Below are 17,797 nucleotides of genomic sequence, written 5' to 3'. Positions count from 1 at the left end.
CTAGAGCATTGATTTGTTCATTTTTCTTCCCAACTCTATTAAGACGCTAAATTTCTCCGTCACTGTACATTTCAGAGAAAAAAGTTTCCGATGAAAAGTTCATTATTTAGAAAGTGGCTTTCAATGACAATTTACTTATACATACAGAGTGAAGCATAAACGTACTTTTCGGCATAAACTTCACTGACAGCTGGAGTTTTTCCACATGCATGGAAGGAATCGATTATTATACCTGTCCCGAAAGTGCAGAACACTAGGGTACACACTGAGTTTCGACCCATAAATACAGTCGAGTTGTACGAAAAAGTATTAGAATTGGTAGTAAAAGCGCAACTACAGCTTCACTGTGATAAGAATAATATTTTGATACCAAATCAGTCTGGTTTTAGAGAAAAACATTCTTGTGAATCTGTGTTGGTCAGCGTTTGTGATAGTTTTATTAATAGTATAGATAGTGGTAATTTTGTACTTGCTGTATTTTTAGACCTAAAGAGGGCATTTGAAACTGTCTCAAGAAGTATTTTATTGCAGAAACTTAGTAATGTGGGCCTCAAACATGTTGTGTTGCGGTGGTTTGAGTCGTACTTGAATGATAGGCGACAAAAAGTTAAGTTGAATAATAGTATGTCTGATTCTTTACCGGTTGAGTATGGGGTGCCACAGGGGACGGTTTTAGGACCGTTGTTGTTTTTATTGTATATAAATGATATTGTGGGCGTGGTTGAGAATTGTGGAGTCGAACTGTTCGCGGATGATACTATGATTTATATATCTGGAACTAACTTAATGCAGATGCAGCAGAAAGTAAATCAAGATTTGGAACATTTGTTTCATTGGTTGTGCAAGAATAACCTGAGCATAAATACAGCAAAAACTAAATTTTGTATATTTGGAAGAAAATGTAAATTGAATAGCTTTAATATTGACGACATAGATCTGAAAATGGATGGTCATAGCATATCTTATGAGCAAAACATCAAGTATTTGGGAGTAATTTTTGATCCATGTCTAACATTCCATGCTCATGCTGACTATACGTTAAGGAAATATGCAAAGAAAGTTAATTTTATTTCTAGAGTCGGAAAAAATTTGTCATTGTACACCAAACTATTGCTATATAATAGTATCGCTTCACCGCATTTGCAGTTCTGTTCCACTCTTCTTTATGGTCTACCCAGTTTTAAGGTGCGGGAGTTCGAGATCGTACAGAACAGAGCGATGAGAACCATCCTTAAGTGTAATAGATATGTCTCAATAAGTACCATGCAGAAAACTTTGAATATGTTGTCCGTACGTCAGATGATAATGTTTGATGTGTATTTGTTTATTTTTAAGATGAAGCGGGGGTTACTGCCGGAATACCTGTGTAGAAAAATAACAACCTTTTCTGAGGTCCATAGTTACAGTACAAGAAATTGTGATGATTTTATTATTTTGAGACATTGTAATACAGATCAAGCCCTAAATTCGCCTTTATATAGAGGACTTCTTAATTATAATCAGCTACCAAAATGTATAAAACAATGTAATACTGTGAGAATGTTTAAAGTCCATCTACGCGAACACATTGTAAATATGTCCGCATTTTGAAAATATTTAGAATTGTATACCTATACTTACTGTTCTGTGTTTTTTGTATATAGCTATTAGCTAAATAAACAAATTTATTATTAACTTCTTTTTTTTTTCAATAAAACGCCCTGTATTTTCTTAGAGAGGAGATTTAGATGCCTCAAAATATCCACAACAATGTATTCTAATTTCAATACTTTGCTAGAAAATTACCAAAGCATTACTGCATATTCAATATTTCTGGTATTTTTCTGAAATACTATTTTTTCGACTAATTTTCTTTATACATAGTTTACGGATTCGAATTCCTTACTTACCCCTTTATTGGATCTTTAAAATTTTGATATATTTTGAGTGTTTAATCTCATTTGTCATTCACTCCTTTCCTTTTTCTGTTATGTAAATTATTTCCGATTACCCTTTTTTTAGTTTTTTAATTTCATTTTATTATTATATTAAAAAATATAGTTTTTTTTCTATAACAGGATTGAAGTTATTCAATAGTTTGCCAGATCTGTACGAATCATGGTTGTTCAATGAAAACGAGCAAAGCATTCACAAATGAATTTAATATTTTAGTAAGTGGATTGGTGTACTACATTTATTTATTTGAAAAATATGTGATATTTGATAAATATAGGATAAAGAAATGGTTCAATGAGACTTTTTGATAATTTTTTTGGTTGTATGATCTTCTTTGTTAGTTTCCACAAACATTTACTAATTGAGAAACGTTATTTTCATTTATCACTATTGAAAGTTCTGAATGTTTTCCAGTTTCAAATTAAATGTTTCGCCTAAAATCAAACCTTGAAAGTAAAATTACTTAACCCTGCTGAATGTTTTAAAATGAAATAATTAATAAATAGATTTAAGTGAACATATTCGATAACATCTTCTACATTATTAACGCTACACACGCTAAATAATATCAGAAGAATTTCTAGATCATTAACTATACACTAAATAGTACATTACAGGCGTTTCGTTCTAAATTATTTCCGCCTCACTTTAATGACTGCCAACCTGGGCAAAATCCATATAAATATTGACTGCTATTGATTTAATATCTGCCCCCTGGCAATAAGCGAGATATTCAATTAAACCTAAAATGTACTTAATTATGGAACAAGAAGATGATGTACGATAACGTCGAGAGTTTTACATGTTAATATAGACAAAACACGTTCAGCAGGTATAAATCTTTTTGATAACGGACCTATTTGCATTATTATTCGGTCGATGATTTATTGCTGGAACTTTATAACTGAGTTAAGCAAAATTGTTATCGTTTTGTAATCATTTAGTTACTAGAAAAATGTACTTAATGTGTTAGCTTATAAAAGAGAAAAAAAAAAATTATATTATGTATTTCTTAAATTCTGTATTTGTCTGTCAAATAGTAATTTGTAACTACAAAATAATTACATCTGTAAAGGTTGAGTTGGTTACTTATGGATAGCTAACTTACAGTATAGTGACACAAACAAAAATTGAACTTCATCAAGTATAAAATGACATTTCTGCAACGCTTATTTGTCTATCATTATAATTTATTTTTAGTATTTAATATTTTTGTGAAAGTCCACTTTTGTATTTTTGTAACTAAAATTTACTCAATAGTAATCATAAATCATTTCGTCGACTACGACATTCACAAACCTTTAGTTTGTCTGTGGTGAAATGGATCAGATAAAATTTGGAATTACATAAATGATAAAATTCCCAACTAGATAATACCCTCACTTTATCAGATCTCTATGTAATCCAATTCAGGTTTATGTATATTGTGTACCTATTTATAAACAAACACGACTACCAGAACCGTACTATACAGTACATAAATTATTTAAAATCGATCGCAATGAAATGCTCATGAATTTAAGTGGCAAGCACACATGTTTTTCCTTGTTAGTAACTGGAATAAATTTGACGTGAAATTAATGTATTAAACGTTTACGGTCCCGTTTTATGACTGACATGATAGTTTGCGAAAAATCATAATGGATTTGTTAAAAACCAGAATATTAATAATGTATTTTATATTGGGTAAAATGTCAGTGGTTGTTTTTTAACGACAAGTTGATGGTCATATAAAAATAGAAAATAATTTTATTTAAGTGGCCAAAGCGACGCTACTGGTGATTATTTAGAGTGAAATACACAATACCAAAGTGACCTTCAGACATTTGCACAAAACTGCAAGTTGGTATAATATTTGCTTTAGGTAGGTATGTTTACTGATTTTGATGGTTACGCCATTCGATAAGAATTAATTTTTATTCTAGTTTTTTTTTGCGATTAGCACGCCACTGTTTTGCAAGTGTGAAAAAATCAAACCATTTACATTTATAAAAATATTATTAGCTACTGATTTTAGTATACTTGCCGAACCCAATAATGTGTACAGGGTGAGTCAATTATAGAGTAAATAAACAGGGTGGTGCATAAAGGCGTGACAGATAAAATATTAGTTTTTTTTAATAGAACTTTTAAACATTTGATAATAATGTCTTATATGGTTTAAATTTGCTTGAAATAAACCTCTAGAACAACTAGAAAAGACTTCGCGTTTTCCAGACTTAGACCTGGGTAATTAGCAAGTCTCTAGAGACTGGTACTGGCACTGACCCCAGTGTTGCCAAACGTATTTTCTTTTTCGGGGTAGGTGTGTTGAATACATTGGGGCAGTTCAGACATTCATCATATTATATTACATTTAATCATCATATAGATTTTTTTAAGAACAATGACGATCAGGCTTCAGACCAGACCAGGATGAACTCCTACTCCTGCTGAGTTCACGTTCGGTTTGTTATTATTGGCAATGTTGCCAAGTCGTCAAAATATTTAATCACGGTAGAATAATCAATCAAAAAACGGTAGATCAAAACAAATTCATTCATTTTACATTATTGGATAGGGTGTCTTTTAATAGTTGTCAAAAATTGTAATCATTGATTCTTGCTATAAATAATATAAAAACCGTACTTCAAAAATACAGATTTTTTATTTTTTTTAAAATAATAATCGTTAGATCACGTGGTTTTAAAGGATAATTTAGCTAAACAGTGACCATTGTCAAAATCATAAAACTCAAAAACACTCTTTATATCGAATACTAAAAACGTTTCTAAGGGCCGATTACACCGGCATATTTAAGGGCACCCTAGATTAGGTTTTAATTTGACTATGACATTTTGCACATAATCTGTCACAGTTAAATCACAACTTAGCCTAGGTGAACCTTAGGGTGTCCTTAATTACGTCGGTGCAATCTACCATACCATAAACCCTGATTTTTCCAACTTTAGAGCATAGTTTGACAGTTTTGACGTTAGTGACAGTTGTCACGTGATTGTAGGATACTATTAAGCTGGACGATCACGTGACAATTGTCAAAATAACGGTCATAAATCTCAAAAACACGTTTTATATCAAATACTACAAGAAAACGTTTCTAAACCCTGATTTTTGCAACTTTAGAGCATAGTTTGACAGTTTTGAAGTTAGTGACAGTTGTCACGTGATCGTAGAACACTATTTAGCTAGACGGTCACGTGACAATTGTCAATATAACGGTCATAAATCTCAAAAACACGTTTTATATCAAATACTACAAGAAAACGTTTCTAAACCCTGATTTTTGCAACTTTTGAGCATGGTTTGACAATTTTGACGTTATTGACAGTTGTCACGTGATTTCAGAAGACCATTTAGCTAGACTATGAAGTGACAATTGTCAAAATAACTGTTAAATCTCAGAAAATCGTCTCGTTTCGAAAACTGTGTTAAAATGTAATTCTTGCAAATTCTAGTAAAATTTTGACGATTCTGACAATAGTGACAGACATCAAGTGGTTTTAGAGAATAATTTGGAGTAAGAAAATGACTGTTTTAAGCGCATTTTTAGAATCCTTATTAAATTTCCTATTCAATAAATTTAAAAAGTAAAAAGTACTGGCAGTAGCATGGTGGTGCCTAACTCGATTATTTGAGGGGTGACAGCAAGCTGCAAGAACTCAAAAAGTACCTTTTTTAGTCATCTTTCAAACGTTGTCAAGGAGACAAAACATTGTTGCCAAATATGTCTCAGGAGAATCAGAACATAAGTTATTTTTGGACTTTCTGTATGTTCTAATAGCTCAAAATGTTCATTTTTTACCGTCTTTCCGATCGTGATGAGCAAAAAAGCACAGTTGCCAAACGTTCTTGGTGGTGGTCCCGAAAAACAGATTTCTTAGGACATGTTATTTTTGGACTTTCAAGGGGTTTCAGAAGCCCAAAAAGTTTTCTTTTCCAAATTTTCGAATGAAAAGGCACTGTTGCCAAATGTATTCACAATACTTATCACAAAGTAAGTCCCATAGATGCTTTTGGCAAAGCAAGAGAAATAGGTTATAATTTGGTTATTTTTTGAGTTTCAAAGAGGCTTCAAAAACTCAAAGTGATCCTCTTTCCATCCTCGTTCCAACTGTGAGGAGCAAAAAAAGCGCAGTTGCCAAAAGTTCTTGGTGGTCGTCCTAAAACGCCGATTCCTTATATGTTCTTAAGGAATAACACGACAAATAGCCATAACTCGGTTATTTTTAGTTTTAAAACTCAAAGTTCTATTTTTCACCCTCTTTCCAACTGTGTTAAGGAAAAAAAGCACAGTTGCCAAATAGTCCCAGTGACAGGCAAATCGCCATAACTTGATAATTTTTGGTCGTATTTATCAGGTTTAGAAGCTTAAAATGATCCAATTTTAACCATCTTTCGGGCGATTCAAAAATGGGTGTTGTTGTTCTCTTGTTGTAGTATTTATGTTATTCCATGAATACTTTTAGTAAAACAGGTTATAACTCGGATATTTTTGGACTTTTAGACAGTTTTTAAAAAGCTCAAAGTAAGTCCACACACTACTTTTTTTTTGACAATTAGCACGCCACTGTACTGCAAGTGTGAAAAAACTCAAGCTACACAAAATGTTATGTTATTATTTACTGCTGATTTTAGTACTTTTGTCGAACCCAATAATCTGTATAATCAATATATGGAAAAGTCCCATTGATTTATAATGCCTTCACGACCATATATAAATAAGTTACATAAAAAAAAAACAACATTGACCCAGTTAGGCAATGCATTTTCCACTTATTGTGCATCAAGAAGAAAATAAAACATACAGAACAAGCAACAGTTGCCATGTTTAGGAATAATGCCAGCAAGCAGTACATTTGTCGTCAAGGCTCAAATGTCCAAATAGGTTCAACTGTTTAGATTAACCTAGGCCCGTGATGTCATTATACATTTAAATTATTTTCGTAAATGTTATCTGAAATAACAACAGTTTTTTTTTTGGTAAATATTACGTAAAGTAGCACAACTAGAATAACCTTAAAACTTGGCTCAATAAATGCTTTAATCCTGTTTACATTGGGCAGTAGTCAAATCAAATTCCAGCCTGACATTTTAACTACCCAGAAATTAATAGCATTAGTTGGCATAATTTCCTTTATATTGTGATATTTTTGTTTTTAAGATGTTATTTCATATATCAACCTGAAACTATTAAAAACAGGATGTAAAGGCACTTACTTTTCGTCCTTGTAAATCGTCGGGAACGTAGTGCTGGACATTTCTAGAATGCTCTGTTCGCTTTGAGGCTCGGCCGAAATACCAGCCCTTTGCTTTCTGGGCCTCAAACCGCCCAAACCTTTAGGGCTGGCTGGGTGACTATGGGTGATCGCCATAACCGATTGGAATTTGTCCAATTGAGAACGCAGCTCGTAAATTTCCCGGTTTCGTAGCGCCAACTCTTGTTGTAATCTTTTTATTTCTTCATCTCGATCAGCTAGCAACCTACAAGAGAACACATTTCTTCTTAGAATTCGTTTTTTTCTTTTATTTCAGTTAGTTGAAGGAACGTAAACGACCAGATGCCATTGCTACTTGATTATGATAATGATGGTGAAATGAAGATTGCCAAGTTACTGAAGATAACACGTATGTGGCAGTTAATCTTTCTTAATTGTTGTGAAAATAAAAAATTAATTCAAATACGTTTAAGACAGTTTCATTAATTTTTCAGGCTAACTTCTGTTCAAATGGAACAATTTTGGGTGGATATTGGACCAAAGCAATTTTCTATTGTCACACTTTTAGACATTTTAATTGTTTAATGAAACTAATTACAAGTTACATCCACAGAGGATCAGGAATTTGCTCCCAAAATTTTACTAATCAGTGTAACAGACAATTTTACTTTGTCACAAACAAATTTTGTAACTATTTGTATTGTTTTTATGTAGGTACCTAGCAATTTGTGATATCAAGTAGTATTTTCTTACAATTGTTGTTAACAACCATAGAAAAGATGGAACCTACTGACAATAACAACAACAGAAACAGAATGAGAGGCAGACCAACAGGAGCAATCCTAAGTCGAAGAAGAAGTTGTTAACCACCAAACTTGTATTTTTGTTTAATAGGTAAAATATTATAATTTAATTAAATGACCAACGATCAAAGATTGAAAAACTTGTTTTGAATAATTTGATGATTGATTCAGATCTGTTTGTGAGAACTAAAATGAAAAATATTTTGATATACAGAAAATGTTTTATTCATTTACCAACCAACCAATGCGAATTAGATTACGGTAATGTGCGAGAAGAAAGTTTGATGTAAAAGTCGCAAATTCGTATGTTTATAAAATATACTCATAAAACTATCAGTTTCTAAGGTTACCGACGATATCAGTTGCACTTATTTTAGTTCATTAATTTGAAAATAATTTCTTTGGAAACATCACAGAAGCCACTAGTGCAATATTTAAAATCGTGATATTAAAAGGACATTTTACTACAATAACTAATTAAGTAATCTTCAAGCCGTAAAGAACAATTTCGATTTTTTTTACGTTCTAAATGCTTTAAGGTCTAACATTCTTTTATTCCAAAAAGTCTAAATTTGACAAAACTTTTGTTGCTTCATTTTCAAAAAGGCATACATTTTGTTTGATTTTTTTATCTATTTCTGGTTATTTCTTAAACAATTCATATGTTTTCTGTTGCATCCAATTTTATTCAAGTAAGTACTTATTTGTTTTTTCACCATTCTGGTCTGAATCGCAATACAGGGTGTCCCACGACGAAAGACCTCGATTGATATTGGAAAAAGTATAAATAGGAGAGTTTTGAAAATTTGGTAGGATACTGATGTGGGCATGCCCAATCCAACTAAAATATTTTCAAGATGGTTGCACTTCCGCTTATACCGGAAGTCGATCACAACTTTCTTATTTTAAATAGAGCACCCTATATATTATTACATATTTGGATTCCTCACAAAATTCTGACCAACTTTTGTATAGAATGTCCTATGCCTATCTCTAGCCGTTTTCGAAATATTTGATGTTTTTCCAAAAAAGTGACAGTTGCAACGCTCAACATATTTTTGTACTCTGTCAAAACCGTATTTCATTTTGCAATGAAACTTTGGGTTATTGTAAATAAAGGATCGTTTTATTAAACTGAGGGTGCGTAACGACTCATTTGTATACAGGGTCGTCAAAAAAAAATCATAAACTTGCCACTAAAAAAAATGAAAAATCTCAAGTTTTTTAAATGGAAACCCCCATTTTTTATGACGGAATCATTTTGAGCATTAAAAATTACTATAAGTTTCAATTTACTTGCCTATACCTAAATCCAACCCATTTCGTTTTATTTGAGAATAAACATTTTTTTATTAGGCTGCACGGTTGGGATTATGTGGTGTTCTAGTTGGTCATGTTTTTGACACACGGTGATATTGGAGACCTGCAGAGCATGTTAATAACACTAGTTTTGAGTGTTTTGACAACTGCAAATATGCCGTCGCGGTTACGTTATTCAAACCAAGATTACTTAAATCTGTTTATTATTTACGGAGAATGTGATAAAGTTGTGAGTAGAGCATGTGAGGTATTTGCCGCTCGTTATCCAGAAAAACCAAAGCCATCACGAAAAGCTGTCAAGCAAATAATTGAAAATTTTAAGAATACGGGATCTGTGAAGATAAAAGCTATTAAAACAAAACCAATCCTTAATAATACAAATGTAGAAATTGCAATTTTGGGCTATTTTGTTGCAAATCCAAGTTTCCGTAGAATCAGGCATATCCAAAAGCTCAATTCAGAGGATCCTGAAGAAACATAAATTTCACCCTTTTTCATTTAAATTAGTGCAACACTTAAAAGAGGTTGACTTTCCGAAGAGAGTTGTTTTTAGTGAGTTTTTGCTGACTAAACACTCAAAACTAGTGTTATTAACATGCCCTGCAGGTCTCCAATATCACCGTGTGTCAAAAGCATGGCCAACTAGAGTACCAGCTAATTCCAACCATGCAGCCGAGCATGCAGCCTAATAAAAAAATGTTTATTCTCAAATAAAACGAAATGGGTTGGATTTAGGTATAGGCAAGTAAATTGAAACTTATAGTAATTTTTAATGCTCAAAATGATTCCGTCATAAAAAATGGGGGTTTCCATTTAAAAAACTTGAGATTTTTCATTTTTTTTAGTGGCAAGTTTATGATTTTTTTTTGACGACCCTGTATACAAATGAGTCGTTACGCACCCTCAGTTTAATAAAACGATCCTTTATTTACAATAACCCAAAGTTTCATTGCAAAATGAATTACGGTTTTAACATAGTACAAAAATATGTTGAGTGTTGCAACTGTCACTTTTTTGGAAAAACATCAAATATTTCGAAAACGGCTAGAGATAGGCATAGGGCACTCTATACAAAAGTTGGTCAGAATTTTGTGAGGAATCCAAATAGGTAATAATATATAGGGTGTTCTATTTAAAATAAGAAAGTTGTGATCGACTTCCGGTATAAGCGGAAATGCAACCATCTTGAAAATATTTTAGTTGGATTGGGCATGCCCACATCAGTATCCTACCAAATTTTCAAAACTCTCCTATTTATACTTTTTCCAATATCAATCGAGGTCTTTCGTCGTGGGACACCCTGTATAAAGAAACATATTTTACTTATTTACATTGTGGAAAAAAATATTTCAGTCAATTATTATCAATCAAAAATTCACAACATTGAAGTAGTGATCATAAGCAGATTTTTGGACACACTCTGTATTACAAATATCAACATAAAAAATCAATACTGTTTAAATTAACAGTTTCGATATCAACAATGTTTCTACAAAAAATTATTAAATTTGAGGAACTATACTAATACAAAAATTCCACAATCTAAAGCCAAGAAACGCGATTTTGTTTATTTAGCTTATTAGCAGTTTATTTGAACAATGGAGCTTCAAACATAATATGTGATGTTGTATCTACTCGATTTTAAATGTTTAATATAATTTTAACTTGCAATTCACTCTCGAAAGTAAACATATCAGTGATTCGAAGCTGATGTAAGAAAATAATAGATTTTGGAACGCAAAAGCCTGTTTAATGTAATTTGGAATGTGCATATTTTCAAAATTCAATAATACGAAATTATGCTGCTAGGAGTATATTTAGCTTTTAATGTTTTTTTGAATATAATTGACAGAGGTTGATTAATGAATCTGTCTAGAAATATTTTGCTGTTATCCAGAATCGTGATTGTTGTGAACTACATTATCTTCCAAACCATGAACATTGTTCTTATTGGATTGGTTGTTTGTTGGTTTAGGCCAAAAGTTTACCGACATTTTGATCAATATGAGATCATGAAGTGATATAAATGCATTTTGTGTTATACAAAGTTATCGTTTTTGAGCATATAGAGCATCAAAAGATTCTGCACTTTTTTGAAAAAGGATCATAGATTTATTATAATAATGGCGCATCTAGTCAGCGTACAACGTTTTCGTGAAAATGGCAACCACAATTGGAAATTCGTAAAAATAATGTTTTTAACTTTAGTTAAAAATAATCTAATAGTAATCGGCTATTTGATCATTGCCAATTTGAATTTGAAAACTTTTTCCAGATTTCGCACAATTAACTGACATATTTCCAAAAAATTTGTTTACTAGGAGAACATCGCAAATGTATAACTATTTATTATTGTTATTCACTACTTTATGAGAAGAGAATAGTCGAATTACTGGTATACATATTTGGGAATACTTGTAAGTTTGACCACCCAAATTTGACAAAAATAATGTTATTTAGTTCACATCATTCTCATTTCAAAGCTGATGTGGCTTAAAATCAACAATAATTAGTATTCTACACCGTGTAGAAGATAATGGTGTATTCTACCATCATGTAGTTAGGCGCCCATCACTGGGCAAAACCTATTGCTATTCCAAAAATTTTGTAAGGCAAATTTTGTTTTCCGGAAAAATTACCTTTTTGACAATATGTCACTATTCCGGAAAATCAGAAACTAAAAAGTTACCTTAACAACTCCTCGGTGCCGCCCATTGAGGTGGCACCAGGTCCATACCCTTCCGCCATGTTTAGTCCGTTAACACGACCACCACGAACGTCCGGACCGGCACTATACAATTGAGGATCGTCGTCACCACCGTTCGAAATCACCACTTGGTGAACCGCTTCCTCGTCGGACGCCGTGTTGAGCCTCGACGAGAAGCAGAGGGTGCCGAAACACACGCGCATTCACGCTCTTTCACCACGAAGATAGCGAAATTCTCCTTCCGAAAGAACTCCACCAGATCCGTTTGTTTATACGCGTCTTCACCAGGCCAGTGAGCTTGAATGGTGATTTAGTACCGAAAAAACGAAAAAGTCCGCTAATAGAGCACTGTTTACTTCGTCAGGCTGGATATGGAGGAAACCTACAAGAAAAAAACGGTTATGAATACATAGAAACTGATGAAGCAAACTAGGGTGTCAAATATGCATTGAGTCTGATGGTTTCCATTTTGAACAACTATTGTAAACTTCGTCACAGATTAATTACCATTTGCGCGAACGTTTTAACGGGAACTAGTTAAGAGTTAAGTATTTTGACTGAGACAAAGAGCCATAAGAATTGTCACAGTCAAAACTTAACGTAAGCTTTCCCTAAAGTATCTCTGTCCAAAAGGCACTAAATAACTTTTAATTTGTTAAGTTTTATTTAATTTGTTTCCTAATTTAAGTTATGTGATAATAATAAATTTTTATACCATTATAACCTTTCCTTTTTTTACTCTGAAATGGTGCGTCAATCCGAAAAAACACAAGAGGACTTTTGTCTCCCAAATTAAACAGTCATCTCAAAAACAAATTTTAATTTCCAAAAAGGCAGTGGCGTAACATTTTTTTTATCCAAAGTACCTAGGCGTACGTCGGTAAGTACGACACTGGTTGCGTCACAGTTCAATTTTTTATTTCATTGAAGACGTTTTGAACAGGAGATATTCACACAAAAATTTCATTACAATATCTCCAACGGTTTTCGAGAAATTCTCAAATAAGCAATTTTTTTAAAAAACTTTAACACCCTGTATATCAGTAACGACGCCCTATTGGATATAGGTTTATATAGCAAAGTGTTGTTATTTTTCGACGTACTATCCGACATTAAAGTTTGGGCACTTAAAACTGAGACACCCTGTATTGCGTAAACGTACTAGAGATTTCCGATTTGTCAACTCAACTAATATTATTTCGGTGACCGTACTTCTTACTATCTGTCTGGCTGACTGCCACAACACTACCAAAATAATATCACTTAAATTTATTATTTGATTTAGTTAGCAGTCTTAATTAATCCCCCTAACCAAAATGATGGTGTTTACCTGTAACTGGTTAAACCTCCAAGATGACACTATAAACCAATTTGTTTAATTTATAAAATCAGGTAAACTGTAGAAGTTGTGGAGAATTGTTCACTTGTAAGATTCAATAACAACTAAATCGATTGTTTCAATCAAAATGTTTACTGGAACGTATTTCGCATTGTACTTACAAGATTACTGGCACTTCAGTTTGACACTGTTTAGTAAAATATCACCTAACCGCTAATTATCGGGCGTCCGTACTTGAGAATGAAAATTTTAGATACAAGTGACGTGTAATATTGCCTTTGATACATGATGTTTTCATACTAATCAGTTATACAGGGTGTGTGTTTTTGATGATCAAGCATAGGAATCTTCATTGTTAAATTAAAATTCTTTTTTGCTAGATTAGTCCAGAATTGTGCAAAGTTGAATGGGCGAAGGTGACAACTCATCATTGGTCATGATCATGACATCAAAAATATGTAATAGATAACGTTGTAGGTTTCAGTAATGTCCAGAATCAATGAATGTGCAATATTAACATTTTCTGTTAATACAATTTATTTTTTGCGCCTTAATTGCATATTAGGTCTGTTTGCAGAACGAATCTCCAACTAATACTCAGAGGAATATGTCCAGCTATTGGCCATTACCTTTAAAATGTCAATGTCACGTGAGCATTCAACCAATAAAAGCCAACAATTTCCGATTTTCAGTTGGAAACCAGTTTGAAATTGCTTACTACGTACATAATGACGTCATTACGATGACCCATTCTGACGTCACTGAGACATGTCTATTTACGTCGTCTGACCTGAGATTGCAAAATGGATTATGTCTACTAATACTAACTGCAATACTATCTTCTTCACAAAGCAACTGTAGTACTATTACACATTTTCAGGAACCGTTTTACGTACAATTTTAGTTTTTTGAGACATTTTATAGATGTCTCTACGTAATCTACCTTTGGAGCCTACAAACTCAATAAAAATGGATTAACAGAAAAAAATTAGTATTATTTTAAGCCCGCTCAACAAATGTCCCTATCAACAACAAATAACAAAGAATATGTTGTATAATAACAAGTATATGTTTTATAAGTTGGTTGAAACGTAAATCCCAAACAACAAAAAGTGACAAAGCTGAATTGGGCATGATGCGAGGTTTCCAGGAACCGGCTTTCTCACACCTTCAGGCTCTTGTGCCAAACTGATGGTGATAAAAACATACACTAGTCCAACTACTTACTCCTTGCTGTCTGTGAGGAGATATGTCTTTGTAAAAGCACCTAAAAATGGGTTTTCTTGACAAAACTGGTCAACTTTTGATATTAATGCAGCTAGTTGTGCTTGCAGCTAGGATGCAATATTAGACGTATTAAACACTGAAGCTGGCTGATTATCATCTGGGAATAAGCATTTAAGTATATCATTTGTGCAAATAGTACCATCCAGATTTTTTAAATGCTGTAAATAATATGATGGCTCCAGATTTCCTAAACATTTCAGTTTACCTTTGCTAAATTCCCCAAAGAAAGCTAATATCCTACTTTTAACGGTCTTTAGTTGTTATCACTAGGTGGATTTCAAAGAATGTCAGCTATGAATAGCAGAATACTGGTGTGAAGATTAATGGCATTTTTGTTAACTTTGCTATTGCAAACGCAGCCTCTATCTGGAGAAATCAAAGGTCCGGTTCGTGTTTCCAAAAAGGCGGGATTTTCACGTTGCTGATGCCGAAAACAGGGGTGTTCATATTTGAGCTGCTGGTAGTTGCCTTTTTTGCCAATTTTACTGCTTCCAGATCACGACGGGATCACCAAACTGTGGATATTATAGCGCACAACTAAAGATCAACAGTGGTATTAAAGGTACTGACTGAGCGAGGATATTACAACTAAAATGGATAAACAGGAATGAATTGAGTATATTTTTATGTCCGGTTAAAGGTGGATTTATGCACAACGTTACAGAATTAAGCTAAACTAATTTAGAATTAAATTGTGTGTAATGGCCGAGGTAATGGCATGTGGACTTTATGCAACCGAATTTTCAATTAAGTTTAGTTAAGTTAAATTAAGATTTTTTTTGTGAATGAAGAGATCAGTTGTCCTGGAAATGTCTGACATTGCAAACGACTACACCACCTCAACATTCCTGCCTCAATAAATATAATCCAGGAGAGTACCTAAATATTGGATGTTAACCCATATCTGGGCCATTGTATTGTAAACGTAAATCACAAAAGGTCTGTAAAAAATCACATTTTTTTATTTAACACCAAATAGTTATAAACATCAGGATCATTAGCAGCAAAATAAGGCAATTCCAATTTATCGACTTGTTTTGAAACCAACAACTTAATAATTCTTAGGTACTTATCATCAGTAGTACTGGCCAGAACTCATTAAAAACCGATTCTGTGCACGTACTTAATTCCTATCAGTTCCCGGTTGATAAAATGTTAAAACTTAACTAGTTTCTAAACATTGTTTAGGCGCCAGCAAGGTCAGATTGAAGAATTGTGTTGCTGACAGTGTTGGAAGTTTATTTTTAGAAAAGTCGTCTCAGCTAAATGCGGGATGTGCCGTTTTTATTATTGCCCCGCTAGGTATGGACGGCGTTGATAATCGCGCCTCGTTTTAACAGAATAATTTTGCCAATCCTGTATTACCGGCTTTCTTGTACCTTATACACGGTGGCCCAAAGTGATGATATTTGACTGTGTTCCGAAAAAATTATACATTGTTCAAAACTGCATTTTTAGGGTGGTCCTATACAGAAAGTGTCTCTGTGCAAATATACAGGTGGTTGGGAAAAATTGACAGAAGTGCTTAATCCAAGTTTCATCAGGTTTTGCTGTTATAACTAATACAGCATGAATTGAAATACACAAATTGATACTTGATTCTTAAATGGGATTCTGCATTATATCTGAACACTCTGTATTTTGTCTATCTTTATGCGAAGATACACAATGTAGCAAGTTAAACCTGCTCGGTTTCTACCTTCAGGTCATCAATCATTGCCTTGAATAGAAATGATTTTGGGTTTGCAAAAGGCCGGATCTAATTGGTATCAAATTGTGCAAAGTAAAGAATGGTTGGATTACTATAGTTAAATGTATAATTTAGCGTTTTAATTGTTTTAGGTTTTGCCACAGTATCTAAAAATACTCTCAAAATAACAATGAGTATTAAATAAATTAAATTTAGTTTAATATATAATATTTATCTCTTATCAGAGTGATATTTTAAGCTGTTTAGTACTAAACTGTTGTTAGGATTTGAAAAATGTAAAACTTATACAGAATGTCCAGTTACTGTTACTAAGTTCCTCTTTTCACTAATTAGACCAACAGTTATCATGGGACTTTGCCAAATTTAAGTCTACTTGGTTTAGCGAAAAATAACGGAACACAACTTGTGTGAACAATGGAAAGGTTTCTGAAACTTAACCACAACATAAAAAGTAAAATAAATAACATATCCACCGCCATTTTTTGTTTTAATAACGGTTTTGTAAGTAGGAACAACATTTTTATTCTTTTTTAATGGTTGGTTCAGAGTAAATAATGGAATTTTAAGCTCATTATAATAAATAACTTTGAAAATTGCAGCAAAATTGAAAATTCGATATGTCCTCCATTGCTGGCATTTCAGCGACTGGAAAAAACTTGTTCCAGACAAACATTTTTTTGCTTTAAACATTTGTGAGTGTGTAAAAAAGCATTCTGAACGTTTATGGTCTTATATCTTCTTTATTTTTTTAGGAACTTCACCTATATTTTGAGAATTACGCATTTTGAACATTTAGGGCTTTATGGTAAATTTTAAAAACTCTAACCGTTTCCGAGATATTTCATTTTTAACTTTCGTTTTGAAAATTGCATCAATATTTTTAAAATTCCGCATCTACGTCATTTTTGGGATTTCAGCGATTGTAAAAAGCTCAAAATGTTCGACCGAAACTCGATTAAACATATGTGTCCAAAAAGCAAAACAAAAAATAATTAAATTTGGAACTAACGCTCTGCCAATTGAGACCCTGTTTACTCTGTTCGTGGGTGTGAATCTAGTCAAGAGCCTAGTCCACTGGGTACAGAAACTAATTCTGAACATTTTTAGCCTCACGCAAAATTTCCGTAAATTTAGCCTTTTCCGAGATATTCGACTACTTTTTTTTTTTAATTGCATTTTTGGAAATTTTGCTGTTCTGCCGTTGCGGTTATCCAAGGTTTCAGTGACATTAAAAAGATCAAAATGTTCGTCATGAACTGTTCTTTCACCTCGTTCTAACCGGTTCTAACCGCAACACAATTACAACATATACAGGGTGTTCAGAAAATAAAAAGAAAACCTATTAAGCAAATGTTCTGCGATTATTTCCCTCATTGTACTAGCAGCCAATAAAATTCAATGAACCTTTCTAGTTCGACCAATGAGAGCCGTTATATACTGAATAAATCCCTAGTTGCTAAAATTTTACACTGATTATTT

At 32.8% G+C, this 17,797-nt stretch overlaps 1 protein-coding gene and 2 long non-coding RNA genes across 5 annotated transcripts in view; 2 read left to right on the top strand and 1 right to left on the bottom strand.

Moving 5' to 3' along the window:
* The window catches only part of for (cGMP-dependent protein kinase for), a 113,902-nt gene that overhangs the window by 89,469 nt on the left and 6,636 nt on the right, over positions 1–17,797 (bottom strand). The window contains exons 1-3 of one of the 3 annotated variants that reach the window (XM_081995808.1): positions 13,312–13,456; positions 11,964–12,363; positions 7,153–7,416 (exon numbers count right to left, since the gene is read on the bottom strand). In XM_081995808.1, coding sequence (XP_081851934.1) covers positions 7,153–7,416; positions 11,964–12,184 — 485 coding nt within the window. In that variant the 5' untranslated portion in view covers positions 12,185–12,363; positions 13,312–13,456. Of the gene's footprint in view, positions 1–7,152; positions 7,417–11,963; positions 12,364–13,143; positions 13,227–13,311; positions 13,457–17,797 lie in introns of those variants that run through there. The other 2 variants (XM_081995809.1, XM_081995807.1) reach the window with 2 other exon arrangements.
* On the top strand, positions 7,458–8,099 carry LOC145740378 (uncharacterized). The gene is made up of 3 exons (XR_014181405.1): positions 7,458–7,560; positions 7,646–7,802; positions 7,866–8,099. It is a non-coding gene; the product is annotated as an uncharacterized LOC145740378 (long non-coding RNA).
* Positions 13,286–14,308, top strand: LOC145740376 (uncharacterized). Its single transcript, XR_014181403.1, has 2 exons — positions 13,286–13,373; positions 13,898–14,308. It is a non-coding gene; the product is annotated as an uncharacterized LOC145740376 (long non-coding RNA).

The sequence above is a fragment of the Ips typographus genome, linkage group LG1, assembly GCF_016097725.1.
Source record: "Ips typographus isolate SLU linkage group LG1, UJ_Ityp_2.0, whole genome shotgun sequence".
NCBI classification, from domain to species: domain Eukaryota; kingdom Metazoa; phylum Arthropoda; class Insecta; order Coleoptera; family Curculionidae; genus Ips; species Ips typographus.
Note: the sequence above shows the minus strand (reverse complement) of the source record. Positions and strands in the feature narration are given on the sequence as shown.